General features: G+C 36.1%; 1 protein-coding gene and 1 long non-coding RNA gene across 2 annotated transcripts in view; one reads left to right on the top strand and one right to left on the bottom strand.

Moving 5' to 3' along the window:
- The first annotated feature begins 4082 nt into the window (after positions 1–4082).
- On the top strand, positions 4083–4945 carry LOC137936939 (glutathione transferase GST 23-like). The gene is made up of 2 exons (XM_068781916.1): positions 4083–4397; positions 4531–4945. Exons 1-2 carry the CDS (start codon positions 4083–4085, stop codon positions 4885–4887), a joined length of 672 nt encoding a protein of 223 aa, XP_068638017.1. The 3' UTR covers positions 4888–4945.
- Positions 4946–10540: 5595 nt separating this feature from the next.
- LOC137936978 (uncharacterized) overlaps positions 10541–19063 on the bottom strand; it is a 28384-nt gene continuing 19861 nt past the window's right edge. Inside the window, exons 4-6 of the long non-coding RNA XR_011109593.1 lie at positions 10930–10994; positions 10778–10842; positions 10541–10681 (exon numbers count right to left, since the gene is read on the bottom strand). This is a non-coding gene — a long non-coding RNA (uncharacterized lncRNA). The remainder of the gene's footprint in view (positions 10682–10777; positions 10843–10929; positions 10995–19063) is intronic.

Below are 19063 nucleotides of genomic sequence, written 5' to 3'. Positions count from 1 at the left end.
ATTTTCCTCCAAAATCCATAAGAGGAAGTCTAGATGGACTCTGATTAACATTAGATCCCACTCCCATTGGTCGAAAGTTTAAGGTTTTTTGTTTTATCATTGCCACTTTTCTACTAGTGCAACGTTTCAAATGTCGACTCATATGTGTGGTCACTCAACTACTAATAACACTCAAATTGATTTTACAATGAACACACTGAGCCTCTTTTGTACCATTAAGTGATACTTCTTTGAATTCCAACCTCACATGAGACTTTTCTTGTCTTTTTGAAGTATGGGTAGAATGACCTTCATCCTCATTTATGGTAATTTCATCTGGGCCCACTTTTATGACAGAGGGTAGTGACTTTGGAGGAGTTGAGTCACTATTTATGGTCACACTAGAACTAATGTTAATTATTGATGTCAATTGAGGAGGTGTTGACATTCTTACTTGATCTGTGTCAGGACCTTGAAGAGACCTATGAACATTTGACAAGGTTTAGGCATCATATATCATCCAATAAGTGAATTTAAGACATCAAAGGTTCACACACAAGATCTCAATTTCCAAAAGATAGAAAAGGAACTATCAAATCACTTTTGCTAATACATCAAGCCATATAACATTTTAGAACAACAACAGATATAAGTTCAATGAGAATTAAGAAAGAAGGACAAAAACTAACATTTTTTATTCTTTTTTATAATAAAGAAAAGTTGGATGCAATTAAGAAAGCTCCTGATTCCATTAACTATAATAGAGTATTATTGAACAGAATATGTTATCGACACTAACATTTTTTTTTTTTTTTACAATAAAGAGAAGTTGGATGCAATTAAGAAGCTCCTGATTCCATTAACTATAATAGAGTATTATTGAATAGAATATGTTATCAACACTAACATTTTTTTTTACTTTGACAATAAAGAGAAGTTGGATACAATTAAGAAAGCTCTTGATTCCATTAACTATAATAGAGTATTATTGAACAGAATATGTTATCAACACTCAAAATCATGAAATAAAATTCTATTGCTAAAATATATCAAGTAACAATTTGAATACCATTGCTGTTTATTGCTGAAATGTATGATAAACGTACAAAATTTTATAAGAGGTCAGACACCTAAAAAGAAGAAGGAAAAAAAGAAACAAGATCCCAAAACATAAAAATATTTGAAAGTCTAGAATAATAACTTCATTTGTGAAGAACAGTGGAATTTGAGCAAAAAAATAATTGATAACCAACTATTTTCCAAACATTATAGCACTTGAGCTTAGTAAGTCATTCTGAAATATACAAAAACATAACAAATGACAAGGTGGGGGATTTTTCTCCCCCACCCTTCCTTTCCTTCTGGAATGTCATAACTCAGTATGAAGTTTTCTGGCTCTCAACCAGCTAGAATGCAATTGATGGCACACTCAAGGAAAAAATAAAAAAAATGAAAAAAAATAAGAGAATAAAATAGGTCAACCTCTAGTAAGAACAGGTGTCACTGAAGCACCATTGAACTATTTGAGATGCAAACAATTGCAAGAAAAAGAGAGTATACCAAAAACTCATATAGTGGAGAAACCTATATTACAATACCAACTACCAGAATTTGAATGCCCCATACAGATATTTTCCAAATTAAATTTATCAATATTATTTTTTAAGTGTCTTTCAAGTGATTGCTTGCTTGTCCAGTTTACCAATTCACCAAGCTAATTCCTTCATCAAGTTTCATAATAATTACTACCAAACTAAAAGTCACCTAAACATTGACAACCATTTTCACCTTGACTTGTAACCTTGGTTGCACTCACTACAATAGGCATATATGTATGCCTTCGCAAACACTACCTCTTGTTTTACAGTCATCCCCACAGGAAACTACTGCCTCAGATAAAGTCCACAGTGAATTTCGTGACCTTTTGCATAAGAAATGGACACCCTTTGTACTATTCTTTCCATCAATCGGTATCCCCTATTAAGAGTTCCAAGGAACTATCTTTGAGTGGATATAACGATTAATCACTTTTGAGTCAGCCAGAGGGAACGAAGAAAGATGATGAGAAAACATACTAATGAAATCAATAGAATCTGGAAAATATGTGTTTAAAAAGTAAAATTTTAGAAAGAAGGCAGTAACTTACTTGAATTGGCAAGAAGCTCATAAGAGAACCCCCGTTGGAGTGTTTGCTGGTAGAACTTTTGGCAATAAATGTTGTTATGCTAACCCACGCGAACAATATCTTCTGCAGAACAACAAAAATAATATAGCTCGAACAGCTTTACTGGATGTCTTTGCTGTTTCCCTTCAAGAAGAAGAAGTTGTACACCTCAACTGAGAAGGGGTGAAAGGAAGAGAGGCCTATACCCATTTATTAAACAAAAATGATACTTAAAGTTTACTTGTCATTATTTTCATATCCCAAATATATAACCAAGCTTTAATAGAGGGGTATAGCTGTTTTTATTTGTTGATATAAAATTTTTAAATAAGCCATAATTCGCCCCTCACCCACCAAAATCACTTAAAACTAACTTTAACATTAACATTAGGATTGGAATTGCAAAGGAGATTTCCTTGAAACAGTGGAGGTTGTGCAGATAAGACTTGAAATAAGACATGAGAACAAAGAGAATAATTATGACCATCTCTGTTGGAAAATCCATCCCCCAAAGCTCTCTTTCTTTAAGTTATAGAGGAAAAGGAAACATCCATATACAATATGTATAAAATGATCTTCTCATTATGTTGTGACAGTGCATTTCCTTCTACCCTTAAATCAAGAACTCACCGTTTCAAAAAATCAAACAGTATCAACACTCAAAATCATGAAATAAAATTCATACCGGCAGTTTCTTCCAAGGATTTCTTTCCGAGTGTACTTTGTAAGTTCAAGAAAATTGTCAGCTACAAATATCTGCAAAAAAAAAAAAAAAAAAAAAAAGATCGTTATCTTTGCTTAGGCATAACTGCATTCTAATATAGAACATTTCAGTTACAGAAACAAAGTGTTCGTCGTTCGGATATCCAAAAAGACTTTCCAAGAATGAAGGAACATTGCTGAAACGAAGCGAGAGTTAGAGATTTTGTAGGGTTAGGTCGGCGACGAAAAAAAAAATAGAAGATTAAATAAAAATCTTGCCTCCTTCCGTCAGAAAGTCGATTTCGTAACGTCGGCAAGGAAAAACTTTGGATGAAGAAAATGAAGAGGAAGAAGAGAAAGAAATCGTAGAAGAAGAAATTGAGGAATCGAAGAGGGAGAGGGAGAACGAGGGATTTGAAGACCAAATCCCCCATTTCAGCTGAATACCTGTCGAGGAACAGCGATTTCCGCAAGAAATCATGCTGAAACGGCATGGAAATGGCAGAGAGAAGTATGGGTTTCGCAGGCGACAAGACGAAACGAAGAGACGGTTTCTCCAAAAATTTCCAAATCCCCCGATCCCCAAATCGCTCGTGAGCTGACGACCCGAACCTGGCTTTGCTCGAGCTTGCCTCGTTAATCTAAACGAGCCAATTTCTGATTTCAAGCTTGGCTCGAGCTCGAAATATAACGAATCGAACCGAACCGAAACCAAGCCGAACTCGAGCGGCTCGCGAACCGGCTCGATTCGAAGCCACCCTTATTCATAACCACACAAGCATTCCTCAATTTACTTAAAGGGAGGATGGTCTTGTCTTGTTAAGGTTTGACCAGACTAGTTAGACACAAATATAATAGTTTTCTCTATATTAAGTAAATATAGCAATTCAAGTGCAAATAATAATCACACCCAATCCTATATACGCTACTTATACAACAATGGCTCAAATAGTCTTTACTAACTTAGCTCAAAGTAAATTTACGATCGGTTGTTCAAACTTGGGAAAACTGACAAAGCTACTCCATTGACTATTGATTTTAAATTATATCCGAACTTATTGAACAAGTCTAGCCGTCTTTGACACGCAAACAATTTTCAGCACACCCAAGAAGGCAGATGTCGGATATCTTGGACTTTCAGTGCTCGTGTCACATCGACAATGGCATATAAGAGGCATCCAAGTTTTAACCACAGTTGCATCCGAGACGAAGATAAAGAACATAGAAGAAGAAAGAAATGGCTGGAAAAACAGTCAAACTATTTGGAATGTGGTTAAGCCCCTATGCTCTGCGGGTTCGATGGGCTCTGCACCTCAAAGGGATTGAGTACGAGTACGTGGAAGAAGACCTCGCTAACAAGAGTCCTCTTCTGTTGCAATACAACCCTGTTCACAAAAAGGTTCCAGTTCTTGTTCACGGTGAGAAATCAATTGCTGAGTCTCTTGTGATCATAGAATACATTGATGAAACATGGAAGAATAATCCCTTGTTGCCGGAGGATCCTTACGACCGCGCAATGACTCGGTTCTGGGCTAAATATGCAGAAGAAAAGGTAAGCGACTGCTATTTTTAATTTTTTATTTGACGATCGGCGATATATAGGTCGAAAGAAACAAACGGACCATAAAAACATGGTTATATGAAGTTCTCCAACACTCACGGGTTGCAGGAATTTCCTCGTGCAGTGCCTACCGGCGCTTTTCAGTGTTTTTTCCACTGTTGGGGAAGATCAAGAGAAAGCCATCAAAGAAGTACAAGAATCCATGAAGGTATTTGAAAGAGGTCTTCACGGGAAGAGGTTCTTTGGAGGGGAGAGCATAGGCTTTGTGGACATAATCGCTGGTTGGTTTGCCTACTGGGTTCCCCTCAGCGCAGAAGTTCTTGGCAAGACACTGGTTGACGAGAGAGATTTTCCCGAGCTGAAGAGGTGGTTCCAAGATTTCCTTGATACTGACTCGGTGAAAGCAATCCTGCCACCCAGAGACAAACTGCTTGCTCATCTTCAAGGTTACCGTGAGAAATTCACTAGCTCATCAGTTTAGACTCCCTTGTTGCCCCTATACTACGTAAAAAGTTAACAATGTGTTTTTTGAGAGTGAATGGCGTAATCCTACAATTAGTAGTTAGTTAAAATGTTATTTTTACTCTCATGTATTAAGGTATCCATGTCCCACCTATATAAATAAGAAAGAGAGGAGGCGGACTTCATTTGAGCTCTCTCTTAACCCTACAAAGTTTCTCTCTCCAACTCCTGCTCTTGCCTTCTCATCTTTTGTTTTTTTCTTCTTCTCAAACCAAGTTATTCATGGATTAAATTTTAGAATTTAACATGGTATCATAACTGGAATTATAATGTATTAAAGTAAAGTTTATCAAGTTATGAAAGTTTAGTAGAAATGAAACTCAATTCAGTCTTCAAGCAACAAATGGATTGGTTAGTTTAGCAAGTTCTCTATTCAATCAAGTATGTTTCACCTTATGTTTCACATATAGGGGGGGGGGACTTGAAGTCGTAAGTAGAGCGCAAATGACATTTCATCTGGATGCCTCCACAGTTTAAAATCCTTCATCTCAAATAAGGCCATATTTGATCTTCTTTGAGATGAAGGACGTGCGACGCTTCCTCCTCACACCCCCTTCTCTCCCGCATCCTCTTTTTCCTTTTATTCTTCCCCTCTCCCGCACTCCCTCTCTCGTCTCCCTGCGCCCCCGACATCGCTGCTACCTCTCTTCTCTGGGATTCTCGTCTCCGGCCTCTGTCTCTCGGTCTTCTCTCGGACTCGCCCTCTCTCTCGCACCCCCTCTCTAGTCTCCGTGCCTCCCTCTCTTCTCTCGGACTCGCTCTCCATTTTTCTCTCTCGCTTCTCTCTCTCTCTTTTATCCCTCTCGACCTCCCTTTCTTCTCTCTCTTCTCCCTCTCTTCTCCCTTTCAGCCTCCCACTCCCTTCTCTCTGGAATTAGGGTGTAGGGTTTAGGGCTTTTAAGGTATTAAGTTCTGGAATTAGTGTTCAGGGTTTAGAGTTTAGTAGGTGATAGGGTTTAGGGTTTTTAAGGTGTTGGGGGTTTTGAGTTTTTAAGCTCTAGGGTTTTTTGGGTTTAGGGTTTAGGGCTTCTAATGTTTAGGGGGTCTAGGGTTTAGGGTATTATGTTATGGAATTAGTGTTTAGGGTTTAGAGTTTAGTAGGTGATAGGGTTTGACTTTAGGGTTTGATGGTTTATGGTTTAGGTTTTATTAGGGGTTTTTTAGTCCAATTCAAACAAGGCTGAGTCACCTACACGGGCGTCCATTAGCCAACGAAACCCGACCCCCATCACTGACGAGGTACAATTCGTAGTGACTGCGAAGATATATGGGGCTCTTCCAGGGTGTTCGGTGAATTTGGACTTGATGTGTGTGTTTTCTCATTGTTTAGTGCATATGCAGTAGTGAAAATAGTTTAATTAATTTTGCAATGTTTGAGAATGTTGTTGAGAATTTTTGAATTGCTATGGAATATTTTGGCCATGTGGTGAGGAGATTCGGGTGTTATACATATCCACCACATAGTATTCTATTTTTTATGGTTTGTGTTTCCATGACGGGTAAAGGTTGTCTGATAAAGTTTTTTCCATGAGGACCGTCTCGGATTTAGATTATACATGGCTGCAACAAGACAACCAACTGGTCGACCATATGACATTTGGACTTCGAAGATGATAGCAAAATGCTCGATCTCTTGGTCGAACAGGTTAATCTAGGGAACAAGTTGCCTAACAGGGTATGGAAACATGAGGTATATATGGACTATGTTAATAAGTTCAATGAAGACGCAGTCAATAAAAAAATTGTTGACTAGATGAAGAATCGAACAAGATCATGGAAGAAAACATACCAAATGGTAACGAGCTATATCAACACTAGTGGGTTTGGTTGGGATACAACCACACAATGAGTTACTGCATGTAATTCTGTATAGCTTGACTACATAAAGGTCAGTAAATCGTGATGTACTATAAAATATTTTTTATGTTTTTCGTGTTAGTATAACTCTATTCCAAGACGTATACAGGATGTTTTATTCTTGTAAGAGCATAGAGTTGCTGAGAAGTACAAACGTGAAGGCTGCCCCCTGTACGACAAATTAACTGTGGTGGTGGGAAACACAATAGCCGTAGGGTCAGGAGGTCCAACCTTTGTAGATCAGGGCGATGAACTCATCCGTGAATCGGAACATGTCCCGATGGATGAGCCCGAGGATTTTGATATAGTTAGGGATACTTCATCGCCATTATTAAGCATGGATGAGTCTCCAGGTTATCAATTTGAAAGAAGTAAGCGGTCATCTTCAAGTCGTAGTAGAAAGAGAACTGAAATGCTCGATGATGACACCAGTAGATTCATTGATGCAATGGATCGAATAACTCAGATATTTGAGAATTTCATAATGAAGCCTAAATAGAAAGAGCCCAATATTGAAAGAGATTGGGTCAAAGCCCTCAGGGAAATCCCTGACATGTCTGCAGAATTAAAGTTTCGCGCTCCTTTATGGTTGGATATGCCAAGTAAGAAGGTCATGTTTGCAGAGATGACAGTGGAAGAGCGGGTCAAGTGGCTTAAATTTTATTTTGAAAATTAATTGTAATGCTTTATAAATACACTATTCTTTTGGAATATTGTTATGTATTAGGTATGATGTTTGAATTATGACATTGCAAGACTTATTAGTATGGTTAGTATTTAAATTTGATATGTTGTTGTGTTTATATATTGCATGGATGAATATGGTAGATGACTATGGATGTGGACAATTAAATGAATATGGTTGCGTAGGGATGTGATTGAATGTCGGATGTGGGAATAAGGATGAATATGGTTATGGGATGAATGGGCCATTGTATTTGCAAAAGGCACTAGACAAATCACCAGTTAAATTTCAGAAAGTTTACGAGATGAATCAACTGGTATTTCACAAATTGGCAGATATACTTACTAGTAAAGGGTTTTTATCAGCCACAAAGGCCATCTCAATTGAAGAACAACTTGCATATTTTCTCCTAACTGTTGGTCAATAACAATCTTATAGTGTCTCAGCAGAGATGTTTAATAGATCAAACTGGACCATAAGTAAGTATTTCAACAAGGTGTTAGATTCAATCCTCAAACTTCACTCTGATTACGTCAATCAAACGACCTTTAGAGCACACTCAGTCGAGGATTTTAACTAGTTCAATGTTTTATTTGTACTTCGAGGCAACATCACTTCCTATAACTAAATAATTTTAGATTAATATAAAAATTTAGTCAATATTAATTGAAAATGTATAACTAGGATTGTATTGGAGCTATTGATGGAACTCATATCAAAGCGAACATTCCACTTGAAGATCAACCAAGGTTCTGGAATAGAAAAGGTTATCTCTCTCAAAATGTGATGGTAGCATGTTCATTTGACATGCAATTTACTTATGTACTTGCTAGATGGGAGGGATCAACAGCTGATTCCCGTGTACTGAAGGACACATTGACTCGCCGAGATAAAATCTTTGTACCTGAAGGTAAGTAATATATTTTTATGCAGTCATTTTTTATCTATTTTATCTAAAATTATTTTATGTAGTATATAATATCTATTATAAGAAAATATTATCTAGTCGATACTGGTTATGCAAATCTTCCGAGATTTTTGGCTCCATATCGAGGAACCCGGTATCATCTGCAAGAATTTGGAGATAATATTCCTAAAAATGAAAAAGAATTATTCAACCGAATACACTTATCTTTAAGGAATATTATTGAGCAAACTTTTGGTGCTTTAAAAGCTCGATTTCAAATGTTAAAAGGCACTCCTCCATTTTCTTTTAAGATCCAAGTGAAAATTGTACATGCTTGTTGCATATTGCACAATTATATACGTGGAGAGGATTATAATGATACATTTACTATATGGACCATACTACATTGACAATAATAGCAACAGCCACAATAGAAGAGGCTTCCGCATAGCATAAAAGGTTTGGTAGTCCCTCATTAGCAAATTTAAAAAGTTTAAATCTAAACAATGCAAATTGATTTCAAAGTAAGAGCGCTCTAGTTCGAATATACTTGACCAAGCATAATCAATTGATTTCAAAATACATACTCATAGATAGTTGGATTTCAAAAATTCAGTCCCAAAATTTTCATACTATGAAAAAACCCCTTTTGAATTTGATGCTAGAATGAAGAATATAGTTTCAAAGTATGAGAACAATAATTCTAGCAAGAAAAATGTTATCCACACAAAATTTGAAAGCAAAAAAACCTAAAAATTCATAGCTGTTGGGATATGCTTGCTCAAAACAGCAAATTCAATTTCCACATTTGATTTCAAAATGTATGTGAGCTTGAGGGTGATTGTGGAAGCTTTAAGAGTCGAGAGAGAAAATGCTTAAAATTTTATTCATGAGCTAGTAATCATATAGATAGGTCATATTAGTATTGCTTTCAAGATCTCTATTAAGATAATTTTAATAATAGTAAATACTTACGTTACTAATGAGGTGCATTAAGTATGTCTTGCGACAGAGTATCCCAAAAGGAAAATTTTGATTGCATAAGTTTGACCGTTCATGAATATTATAGGTAATTTTTAGCTTCTTTTGATTATTTTGTTCAACACTTTTTAAATGTGTATGTAACCTAGTATAAAAATTCAACTGCATAATGTAATTATTGAACTCAAGATTCAAGCACAAGGAGTAGTTTAAAGACTAACACATAATAGACATGCAACGATTTATAGTAGTTCACAATTTTAAAGTCTCTCATATTGTTTATCCACTCCCAAGGTATTTACACCTAGGATTTAATTCACTATGTTAGGGTTTTCAAGTGACACTAACATTACATTACTTCTTAGGCCAATTATAATACTATAAGGGACTTATTCCACTCAATTGACCACAATAGTCAATTTACGAATCTCATCCTCACATATTAATACAACAACAAACTAGGTTATCCAATGTAGACCAACTACCAAGAGATTTTCTATCAACCAACTAGACGACCTAACCTAGACTCTCACATAGGGATTTTACAACAGCTCACTAGATACATGCACCTAAACCCAATAAAGGGATTTTAAGCACCACTTACCTTCACAAGGAATTATGACTCACAATAACTTCAAATAAGGCTTCATAGCTAGGGGTGGCATCAAGCCGAGCCGAGCCCGAACCTACCTATGTTCGAGCTGAGCTTCGAGTAGAGCCTTGTCTCGAGCCTAAAATTGTCATCGAGCTCGAGCCCAAAAATTTTAATTGAGCTCGAGCCGAACACGAGCCTCAACATACTTTTAAAAATTTTTAAAAAATATATATCAAATAAATTGTATATAAAATTATACATACATTTTATATAAAATTGGACATGACCTCTACATAAAATTAGGTATAACCTATATATATAATACATGTATAAGATTGGGCATAACCTCTTCTTAAAATTGAGCATAATTTATGTATATAATACCTGTATAAAATTTGGCATGACCTCTACTTAAAATTGGGCATAATCAATATACATAATACCTGTATAAACACTCCATAAACACTCCATAAAATTATCTATACATTCCATAAATACTCCATGAAATTGTTTATACACTCCATAAAATAGTCTAAACACTCCATACACTACATAACATTATAAATAAACTCCATACAATAATCAAACACAACAAAATTAAATGAAATATCACTATCAATTTACAATCACCCAAATAAAAACTATAAATCCATTATAAAAATACAAACTATAGTTGTTTCTCGTAATGCTAGAAAATAATATACATCCTGCATGAGCAAAATTTCCACCTATGACAAAAACAAAAAAATAAAATTAGTTATTGTCAGATAAAAAAATACTTTTCCACTACTAGTTACTTAATGTTGTTAAAATATTAAAATTACCATGATGAGAGAAACATAAAAAATTATGTAGCTGGTAGCATTATCTCTACACTCTTCTTCTCAGGCTGTAATCATAAAACAAAATTTTAATAAATAAAACTAAAAAATATACTAAAAAATATCATAATAAATAATTAATCATAGAAATTCACCTTTTGATTTTTCTTTACACCATGAAGAACGCGAACCCAATCACTGCTACAAATCAAAGCTTGAACTATATTTGGTGCCAAGAAAGAACGATATGAGTCTATTACTCTACCACCAGCACTAAATGTAGACTCTGAAACTACTGTGGATATGAGAATTACAAGGATGTCTGCTGCCATCTTAGATAATACCCGAAATTTCATATGATTCACTTTCCACCATTCTAAAATATCAAAATCACATTGTGAAGTTTCCTCACAACTATATACACATTCTTCAAGATAAATTTCCAATTCTGACCTTGGTGAATTAACTACATCATTTTGTTTCATATAACTCATTAACTTTGATCAACCTGAACTTGATGAAGGCCTACAACTTGTGGAAACACCCATATAGCTAGTACTTGAAACAATATCTTCATTTCTAATATCCACATTATATAAGGATACATATTCATTGTAGATCTCATATAAGGTACATCGAACTAAATTTATATTCATTGTAGCTTCCTCCTTAGAATATATCACTGGAAAACACATTTCGATCAACTTTAATTTGACCCTTGGATCCAAAACTGAAGCAATAACCATCAATAAATTGCATTCACCCCAGTACTTCTCAAATTTCTCTTTCATTCTACTTACCATTGTCCTAATGAAAACATTTTCATTTGTAGAATGAAAATCCAGAACTTCTTTTACCCTATATACCTCACTAAAGTACAAATTAGACGTAGGGTTCACTCCCAGAAATTATATTAGTAACTACACTAAAAACTTCCAGAATCTCACACACCATGTCAACCTTTTCCCATTTATCAAAACTTGGCAAACAATCATAAGTTGGTTCTCTAACTTTAAATCTAGAGAATGCATCTTTGAATTTTAATGCAGAAGAGAACATGTCATAAGTGAAGTTCCAACGAGTTGGACAATCAATAACTAACCTCTTTTCACCAAGTTCTAATTGTTGTACAATTTCAGAAAAAGTGTGAAGTCTAGCCTCAAACAGATTTATGAATTTGACACTTTCACGCATATTATAAATGATATCCTTAATCTGAACAAGACCATCTTGGATTAATAAGTTCAAAATATGAGCACAATAACACAAATGAAACAACTTTCCACCACACACCAAATTTTTTTTCCTTGAAAAATCATGTTTCAAAACTCTAATACAAACATCATTATATGCAGCTTTATCAACTAAAATACTAAAAACTTTATTTTTGATCTCCCACTCTTTTAAACACTTGTAAATAACATCTACTATATCAACACCACGACGAGGAGGAGGAACATGCACAAAACTCAAGACTCGTTTTTGTACCTTCCAATTACTGTCAATAAAATGCCCAGTAATAACCATGTATTCAATTTTTTTTTTTTTGGACTTCCAAAGATCCGTGGTAAGACTAATCTTGTTAATCTCTTTTAAAAAAAATTTCAATTTCTTTTTCTCTGCCTCATACACCTCCATACACTCCTTAATGGTCTTATGGGATATTTTCTCATAATTCATATTTGCCATCTTCATTACAAAATTAAATCCCTCTTCTTCTACTATCATGAATGGATGCTCATGCATAAGAATCCAATGAGCAATGAGTACTCTCATTTTAGCTTGATCATATTTTCCTCCAAAATCCATAAGAGGGAGTCCAGATGGACTCTAATTAACATTAGATCCCACTCCCATTGGTCGCAAGTTTAAGGTTTTTTGTTTTATCATTGCCACTTTTCTACTAGTGCAACGTTTCAAATGTCGACTCATATGTGTGGTCACTCGACTACTAATAACACTCAAATTGATTTTACAATGAACACACTGAGCCTCTTTTGTACCATTAAGTGATACTTCTTTGAATTCCAACCACACATGAGACTTTTTTTGTCTTTTTGAAGTATGGGTAGAATGACCTTCATCCTCATTTATGGTAATTTCATCTGGGCCCACTTCTATGACAGAGGGTAGTGACTTTGGAGGAGTTGAGTCACTATTTATGGCCACACTAGAACTAGTGTTAATTATTGATGTCAATTGAGGAGGTGTTGACATTCTTACTTGATCTGTGTCAGGACCTTGAAGAGACCTATGAACATTTGACAAGGTTTAGGCATCATATATCATCCAATGAGTGAATTTAAGACATCAAAGGTTCACACACAAGATCTCAATTTCCAAAAGATAGAAAAGGAACTATCAAATCACTTTTGCTAATACATCAAGCCATATAACATTTTAGAACAACAACAGGTATAAGTTCAATGAGAATTAAGAAAGAAGGATAAAACTAACATTTTTTATTCTTTTTTATAATCAAGAAAAGTTGGATGCAATTAAGAAAGCTCCTGATTCCATTAACTATAATAGAGTATTATTGAATAGAATATGTTATCGACACTAACATTTTTTGTTGTTTTTACAATAAAGAGAAGTTGGATGCAATTAAGAAGCTCCTGATTCCATTAACTATAATAGAGTATTATTGAACAGAATATGTTATCAACACTAACATTTTTTTTTACTTTGACAATAAAGAGAAGTTGGATACAATTAAGAAAGCCCCTGATTCCATCAACTATAATAGAGTATTATTGAACAGAATATGTTATCAACACTCAAAATCATGAAATAAAATTCCATTGCTAAAATATATCAAGTAACAATTTGAATACCATTGCTGTTTATTGCTGAAATGTATGATAAACGTATAAAATTTTATAAGAGGTCAGACACCTAAAAATAAGAAGGAAAAAAAGAAACAAGATCCCAAAACATAAAAATATTTGAAAGTCTAGAATAATAACTTCATTTGTGAAGAACAGTGGAATTTGAGCAAAAAAATAATTGATAACCAACTATTTTCTAAACATTATAGCACTTGAGCTTAGTAAGTTGTAGAATTTAGGATCTCATGAAAGGAACTTTAGATCAACAAGAAAGAAGAAGAAGAAGAAGAGAGAAGGAGAAGAGAAGAAGAAGAACGTGGAAGAAGAGAGTTTGGATTAAGGGAGAAGAGGGTTGCGTCAAAAAGAAATATGAGGGCTAGACGAATTTGTGGAAAGAGAGGAGAGTGCTTCAATGCCCTACCTCTTAGCCAATGCCTTTATTTATAGTTTTACAATACCCTTAGGGCTACAACTTGATAAAACAAAAGACATAAAAGGAACATATATTTACACTTCTATGCCATCTTTATGGAAAGTACCATATTTTACACATATGCCACTCCTTTGACGTGTGGGCTTCTTGTCTTGAGCTTGTGGGCTTGAGCCCATCTTCCAACACTCCCCCTCAAGCTGGAGGAGAAAATACATCATAAATACCCAGCTTGCCACATATAAACGATAGGATTTTAGATGTAACGGGTTTAGTGAGAATATCAGCCACTTGCTCTTGAGATGACACATGTTTGAGAGAGATTATTCCTGCTTGAAACTTCTCCCGTATAAAATGACAATCCACCTCAATGTGTTTAGTTCTTTCATGAAAAACTGGATTTGAAGTGATATGAATGGCTGCTTGATTATCACAATGAAGATTCATGGACTCCTTTTTATAAAAACCTAGTTCGGTAAGAAGGGTCCTAATCCATAAAAGTTCACTAACGGTATGGGCCATAACTTTGTATTCTGCTTCGGCGCTAGATCTTGCAACCACATTTTGCTTCTTACTTTTCCATGTAACCAAGTTTCCCCCAACCAAAGTACAATATCCTGATGTAGATTTTCTATCATCAGGAGATCCAGCCCAATCTGCATCTGAGAAGCCTTCTATGTTGAAGTGCCCATGTTTTTTATACAGCAATCCTCTTCCTGGAGCTCCTTTTAGATAACGTAATATTCTCTCTAAAGCCTGCCAGTGGGTAATTTGTGGTTTGTGCATGAATTGACTCACCACACTTACAACATATGATATGTCTGGCCTAGTTACTGTGAGATAAATCAGTTTTCCCACGAGTCTTTGGTATTTGCCAATATCAATATCTTCTTCATTTGTGGCACATAATTTTACATTTGTATCCATAGGTGTGTCAACTGGTCTACAACCCTTCATTCCTGTTTCTTCAAGGAGATCCAAGACATATTTCCTTTGAGACAATATTATCCCATGTTTGGATTGAAGAACTTCTATACCCAAAAAATATTTAAGCATACCAAGGTCTTTAGTCTTGAATTCCTGACATATCATCTGTTTCACCTCTTGTATGCTCAAAGCATCATCACCGGTTAAGATAATATCATCCACATATACGGCCAATAATATTTTTCCTTTGACCGTATCTTTATAATATACAAAATGATCAACTGAGCACCGATGAAAACCAAACCGTAAGAGTGTTTGACTAAATTTATCAAACCATGCCCGAGGGGACTGCTTAAGCCCATATAAAGACTTTTTTAACCGGCATACTGACTCCCTCTCAACCACATAACCAGGTGGTTGAACCATATAAATTTCCTCACTGATATCACCATTTAAAAAAGCATTTTTAACATCCAACTGATAGACGGGCCATGAGGAGTTAGCAGCAATAGATAAGATGATGCGTACCGAATTCAATTTTGCAACAGGAGAGAAGGTCTCCTCATAATCTATCCCATAGCACTGCGTATAGCCCTTAGCAACCAATCGAGCTTTAAGACGAGCAACCGATCCATCCGGATTATGTTTCACTGAAAAAACCCATCGACAACCAACATGTCTTTTACCTTTCGGGAGTGATGTTAAGTACCAGGTTTGGTTTTCGTATAAGGCGTGCATTTCTTCATCCATAGCCGCCTTCCATCCTGGATGTCTCAAGGCCTCCTGATACGACTGCGGAACGGAAGTAGAAGAAAGAGATGCAAGAAACTGAAAACACTCAGAAGACAAGCGATGGTGAGACATAAAATTTGAGATAGGATGCGAAGTAGTACAGGAGCGACGTTCTTTTCTTAAAGCAATAGGCCGAGTATCAAATTCAGGCCCATACATAGGAGGAGAAGGACTTACCTCGGGTGGATCCGACAACTCCACAGGTGAAGGTACGGCCGGTGTATCAGGGGATGGATCCACTTCAAAATTGAACGGCACAAGCGGACAAGGAGTAGAAGAAGGACAAGTCCATCCTGGAGGAGCATCATGGGAGGAGTAGAAGGGAGTGTCCTCAAAGAAAGTCACATCCCTAGAGATAAACATCCTCCGAAGGGTAGGATTGTAACAGACATAACCTTTATGGGTGCGAGAGTATCCCAAAAAAATGCACTTCATAGACCGAGGATCAAGTTTATTTTTATGTGGAGATGTAACATGAACAAAACATGTTCATCCAAACACTTTCAAAGGAAGAGAAAAAGAATCTTCACCACTAAATAACACAGAGTAAGGAGTTTTATGATGAAGGACTGATGAAGGTAACCTATTAATGAGAAAGCATGCTGTAAGTATAGCATGAGGCCAATAGAAATAGGGTACCTTCATGGAGTAGAGGAGGCCCCGAGCAACTTCAAGAAGATGACGATTCTTCCTTTTAACAACACCATTTTGTTGAGGAGTATAGGCACATGATGTTTGATGAATAAGCCCATTACTCTCACAAAATGATTTGAAGTCATGAGACATGTATTCCTTAACATTATCAGATCTAAGGGTTTGAATTTTCTTCCCAAATTGTGTCAAGACCATAGCATGAAAATTTTTAAACAAAGGAAGAATTTCGGAACGCTCTTTAAATAGATATAACCAAGTCAGTCGAGTAAAATCATCAACAAAAATGACAAAATATTTAACTTGAGAAATATTTGAGACACATAAAGGGCCCCATACATCAGAATGTATTAGCTCAAATGGAGCAGTACTTGTAGTTGTAAGACGAGGAGAATATGTACTCCTAACATGTTTACTTAATTGACAAACCTCACAACTGATATTAGAAAGTCCTTTTAAAGATGGAACCAAAGAACGAAGTGAAGGGGTAGACGGATGACCAAGTCGGTTGTGCCAAAGTTGGGCCTCGGATATAGTGGAAGATAATGCAGCTAATGGTGGAAGAGTGAAGTAGTACAAACCCCCCTTTTCATGGCCGCCACCAATCACCCGCTTCGTAGTGAGATCCTGAAAGACACAAGAAGACGGTGAGAAGGTGATAGAGCAATTTAATTGTTTGGTCAATTGGCTAACCGAGAGCAAATTTAAAGGAAACTGAGGAACAAACAAAACATCTTGAAGGGGAATAGATGAAGTAAGAGAGGATGAACCTTTGCCAAGGACCTTGGTTTGGGTACCATTAGCAATAGTAACGAATTTATAAGGATAACAAGGAGATAAGGACTGCAACAAGTGTTTGTTACCTGATAGATGTTCGGAGGCCCCGGAGTCGATGATCCAAGAGGAAGAGGAAGATGAGGAAGAAAGCATACCTGAGGCAATAGTAGTGGCAGCAGTAGATGATGAGGGAATAGATGATTCCATGAAGGACTTCATTTTCTGAAATGCAGCATAGTCCTCAGCCGTAAGAGTCACATTTCCGGATGATGATTCAGCCTTATCTTCATTTTTCTCAATGTTAACTGAGACTGGGTTAGTTGTGGCCCAATCAGGCTTGCCATGAAGTTTCCAGCATGATGCCACAAGGTGGTTCTGACGGCCACAATAAGTGCAAAGTTGAGGCTCAGTACGGAAAGAATTCTGACCCGTTCTACCACCTCTATTTTCAGCCCCTCTCATAGTTCGACCCCCTCTCATATTTCTGCCCCGTCCTCGGAATGAGGAAGATGTTCCCCGATTGCCAGAGAACATTGCCGATGGAGAATCAATAGGAGAAGGAGGGGATGGATCTAGTATCCTAAGTAATGTAGCACTAATATCATCAAATGATGGAAGAGCAGAAGAACTTAGAAGTTGAGTTTTGGCCACCTCAAGGTATGGTTTAATATTCGATAAGTAAATGGCTGCTGCCAAAGCTTCTCTTTGTCGTTCTTGAACGGCAATATCAGTGGAATATGGCTGAGCTAGTTTCCATTCTTGAAGAAGACTGCGAAACCGTGCCAAAAATTCATGAATATTATCTCCATGTTTCGTATGCAGCATGTTTTGTAAGACATCATATATTTTTTGTAATGAAGCAGTGCTTGAGTAAAGCTTGGCACAAGTGTCCCATATGTTCTTGGCGGTTTCCAAGTGGACCACATTGTTGGCCACCTGCTCTTCCATGCTATTAATGAGCCAACTTATCACCATGTTAACAACGTGGTAGGACACATCTTCTTCATCAATCGGAGAAAAGTTAACAACGTGGCTCAAGAGGTCACGAGTAATAAGAACCCTCCGAACCGATTGTGACCAGCTCATGTAATTGGAGATACCTCTAAGTGGAATTGTAGTAATACGGAGTATATCACTCTTATTACTATTGTATCCAATCTCCATAATGAGGCAAGTAAAATATGGAGGTCAAGTGAAAAAGGCCTTCTTCAAAGAACAATTACTCTATGTAATTTGAAGAACCCGTAGACCAAATCAATCACCAACAAAAGAGAACAAGAACCAATTTCTTTCACACGGGAAAGCACCAAATTATCAACAAATTTGTGCCTTTAGAAAGTGATAATAACATCCAACCAGCACTCAACTTCTCTTGTATTCATAAGAACAAAGAGAAGAAAATAGATGCAACCGATTAGGCCTTAATCCAAACTCCAACACAAACGAGCAATAGACAAAAATTTAGAAAAGATTTAACGACAAACCAAGACACTTGAAAGAGATTTATCTTCAGCTCATGGGAGACTTCAACGTAAGAAAAAATTCAATCGTTGAAGTTAAAAAAAAAACGGAACTACAAAGGGTAAATGGCTGTTTGCATTTCATCAAACATATAATGGGCATCCAACAACATAACACAAACCCATGGGCAACCTTAAGTAGGAGAAGATACAACAACATGTGCTAGAATTCTACCTCAAATGAGATGGATCCAAATTACATAAAGGTAATTGAATTTCACCCATCAATCTTAATAAGAAGCAAACAGCAAATGATCTTGATCACTCTTGTAATTGATTTACAAGGAGTCAAGATTATAACATCAATTTAGTCATAGAAATAAATCTTTACAACATATAAAGATTTATCTTGACTTGATGT

This window comes from Aristolochia californica, unplaced genomic scaffold (genome assembly GCF_029961685.1).
Source record: "Aristolochia californica isolate CCGP_79_NKW_82.1479 unplaced genomic scaffold, dmAriCali1.0.hap1 SCAF_7, whole genome shotgun sequence".
Classification (NCBI taxonomy): Eukaryota; Viridiplantae; Streptophyta; class Magnoliopsida; order Piperales; family Aristolochiaceae; genus Aristolochia; species Aristolochia californica.
Note: the sequence above shows the minus strand (reverse complement) of the source record. Positions and strands in the feature narration are given on the sequence as shown.

Bases quoted from the DNA above. Each gene is read 5' to 3' on its own strand.
- LOC137936939 (XM_068781916.1), top strand. From the start codon at position 4,083: ATGGCTGGAAAAACAGTCAAACTATTTGGAATGTGGTTAAGCCCCTAT. The intron at 4,398-4,530 runs GTAAGCGACTGC...TTCCTCGTGCAG, and splicing joins CTAAATATGCAGAAGAAAAG to TGCCTACCGGCGCTTTTCAG.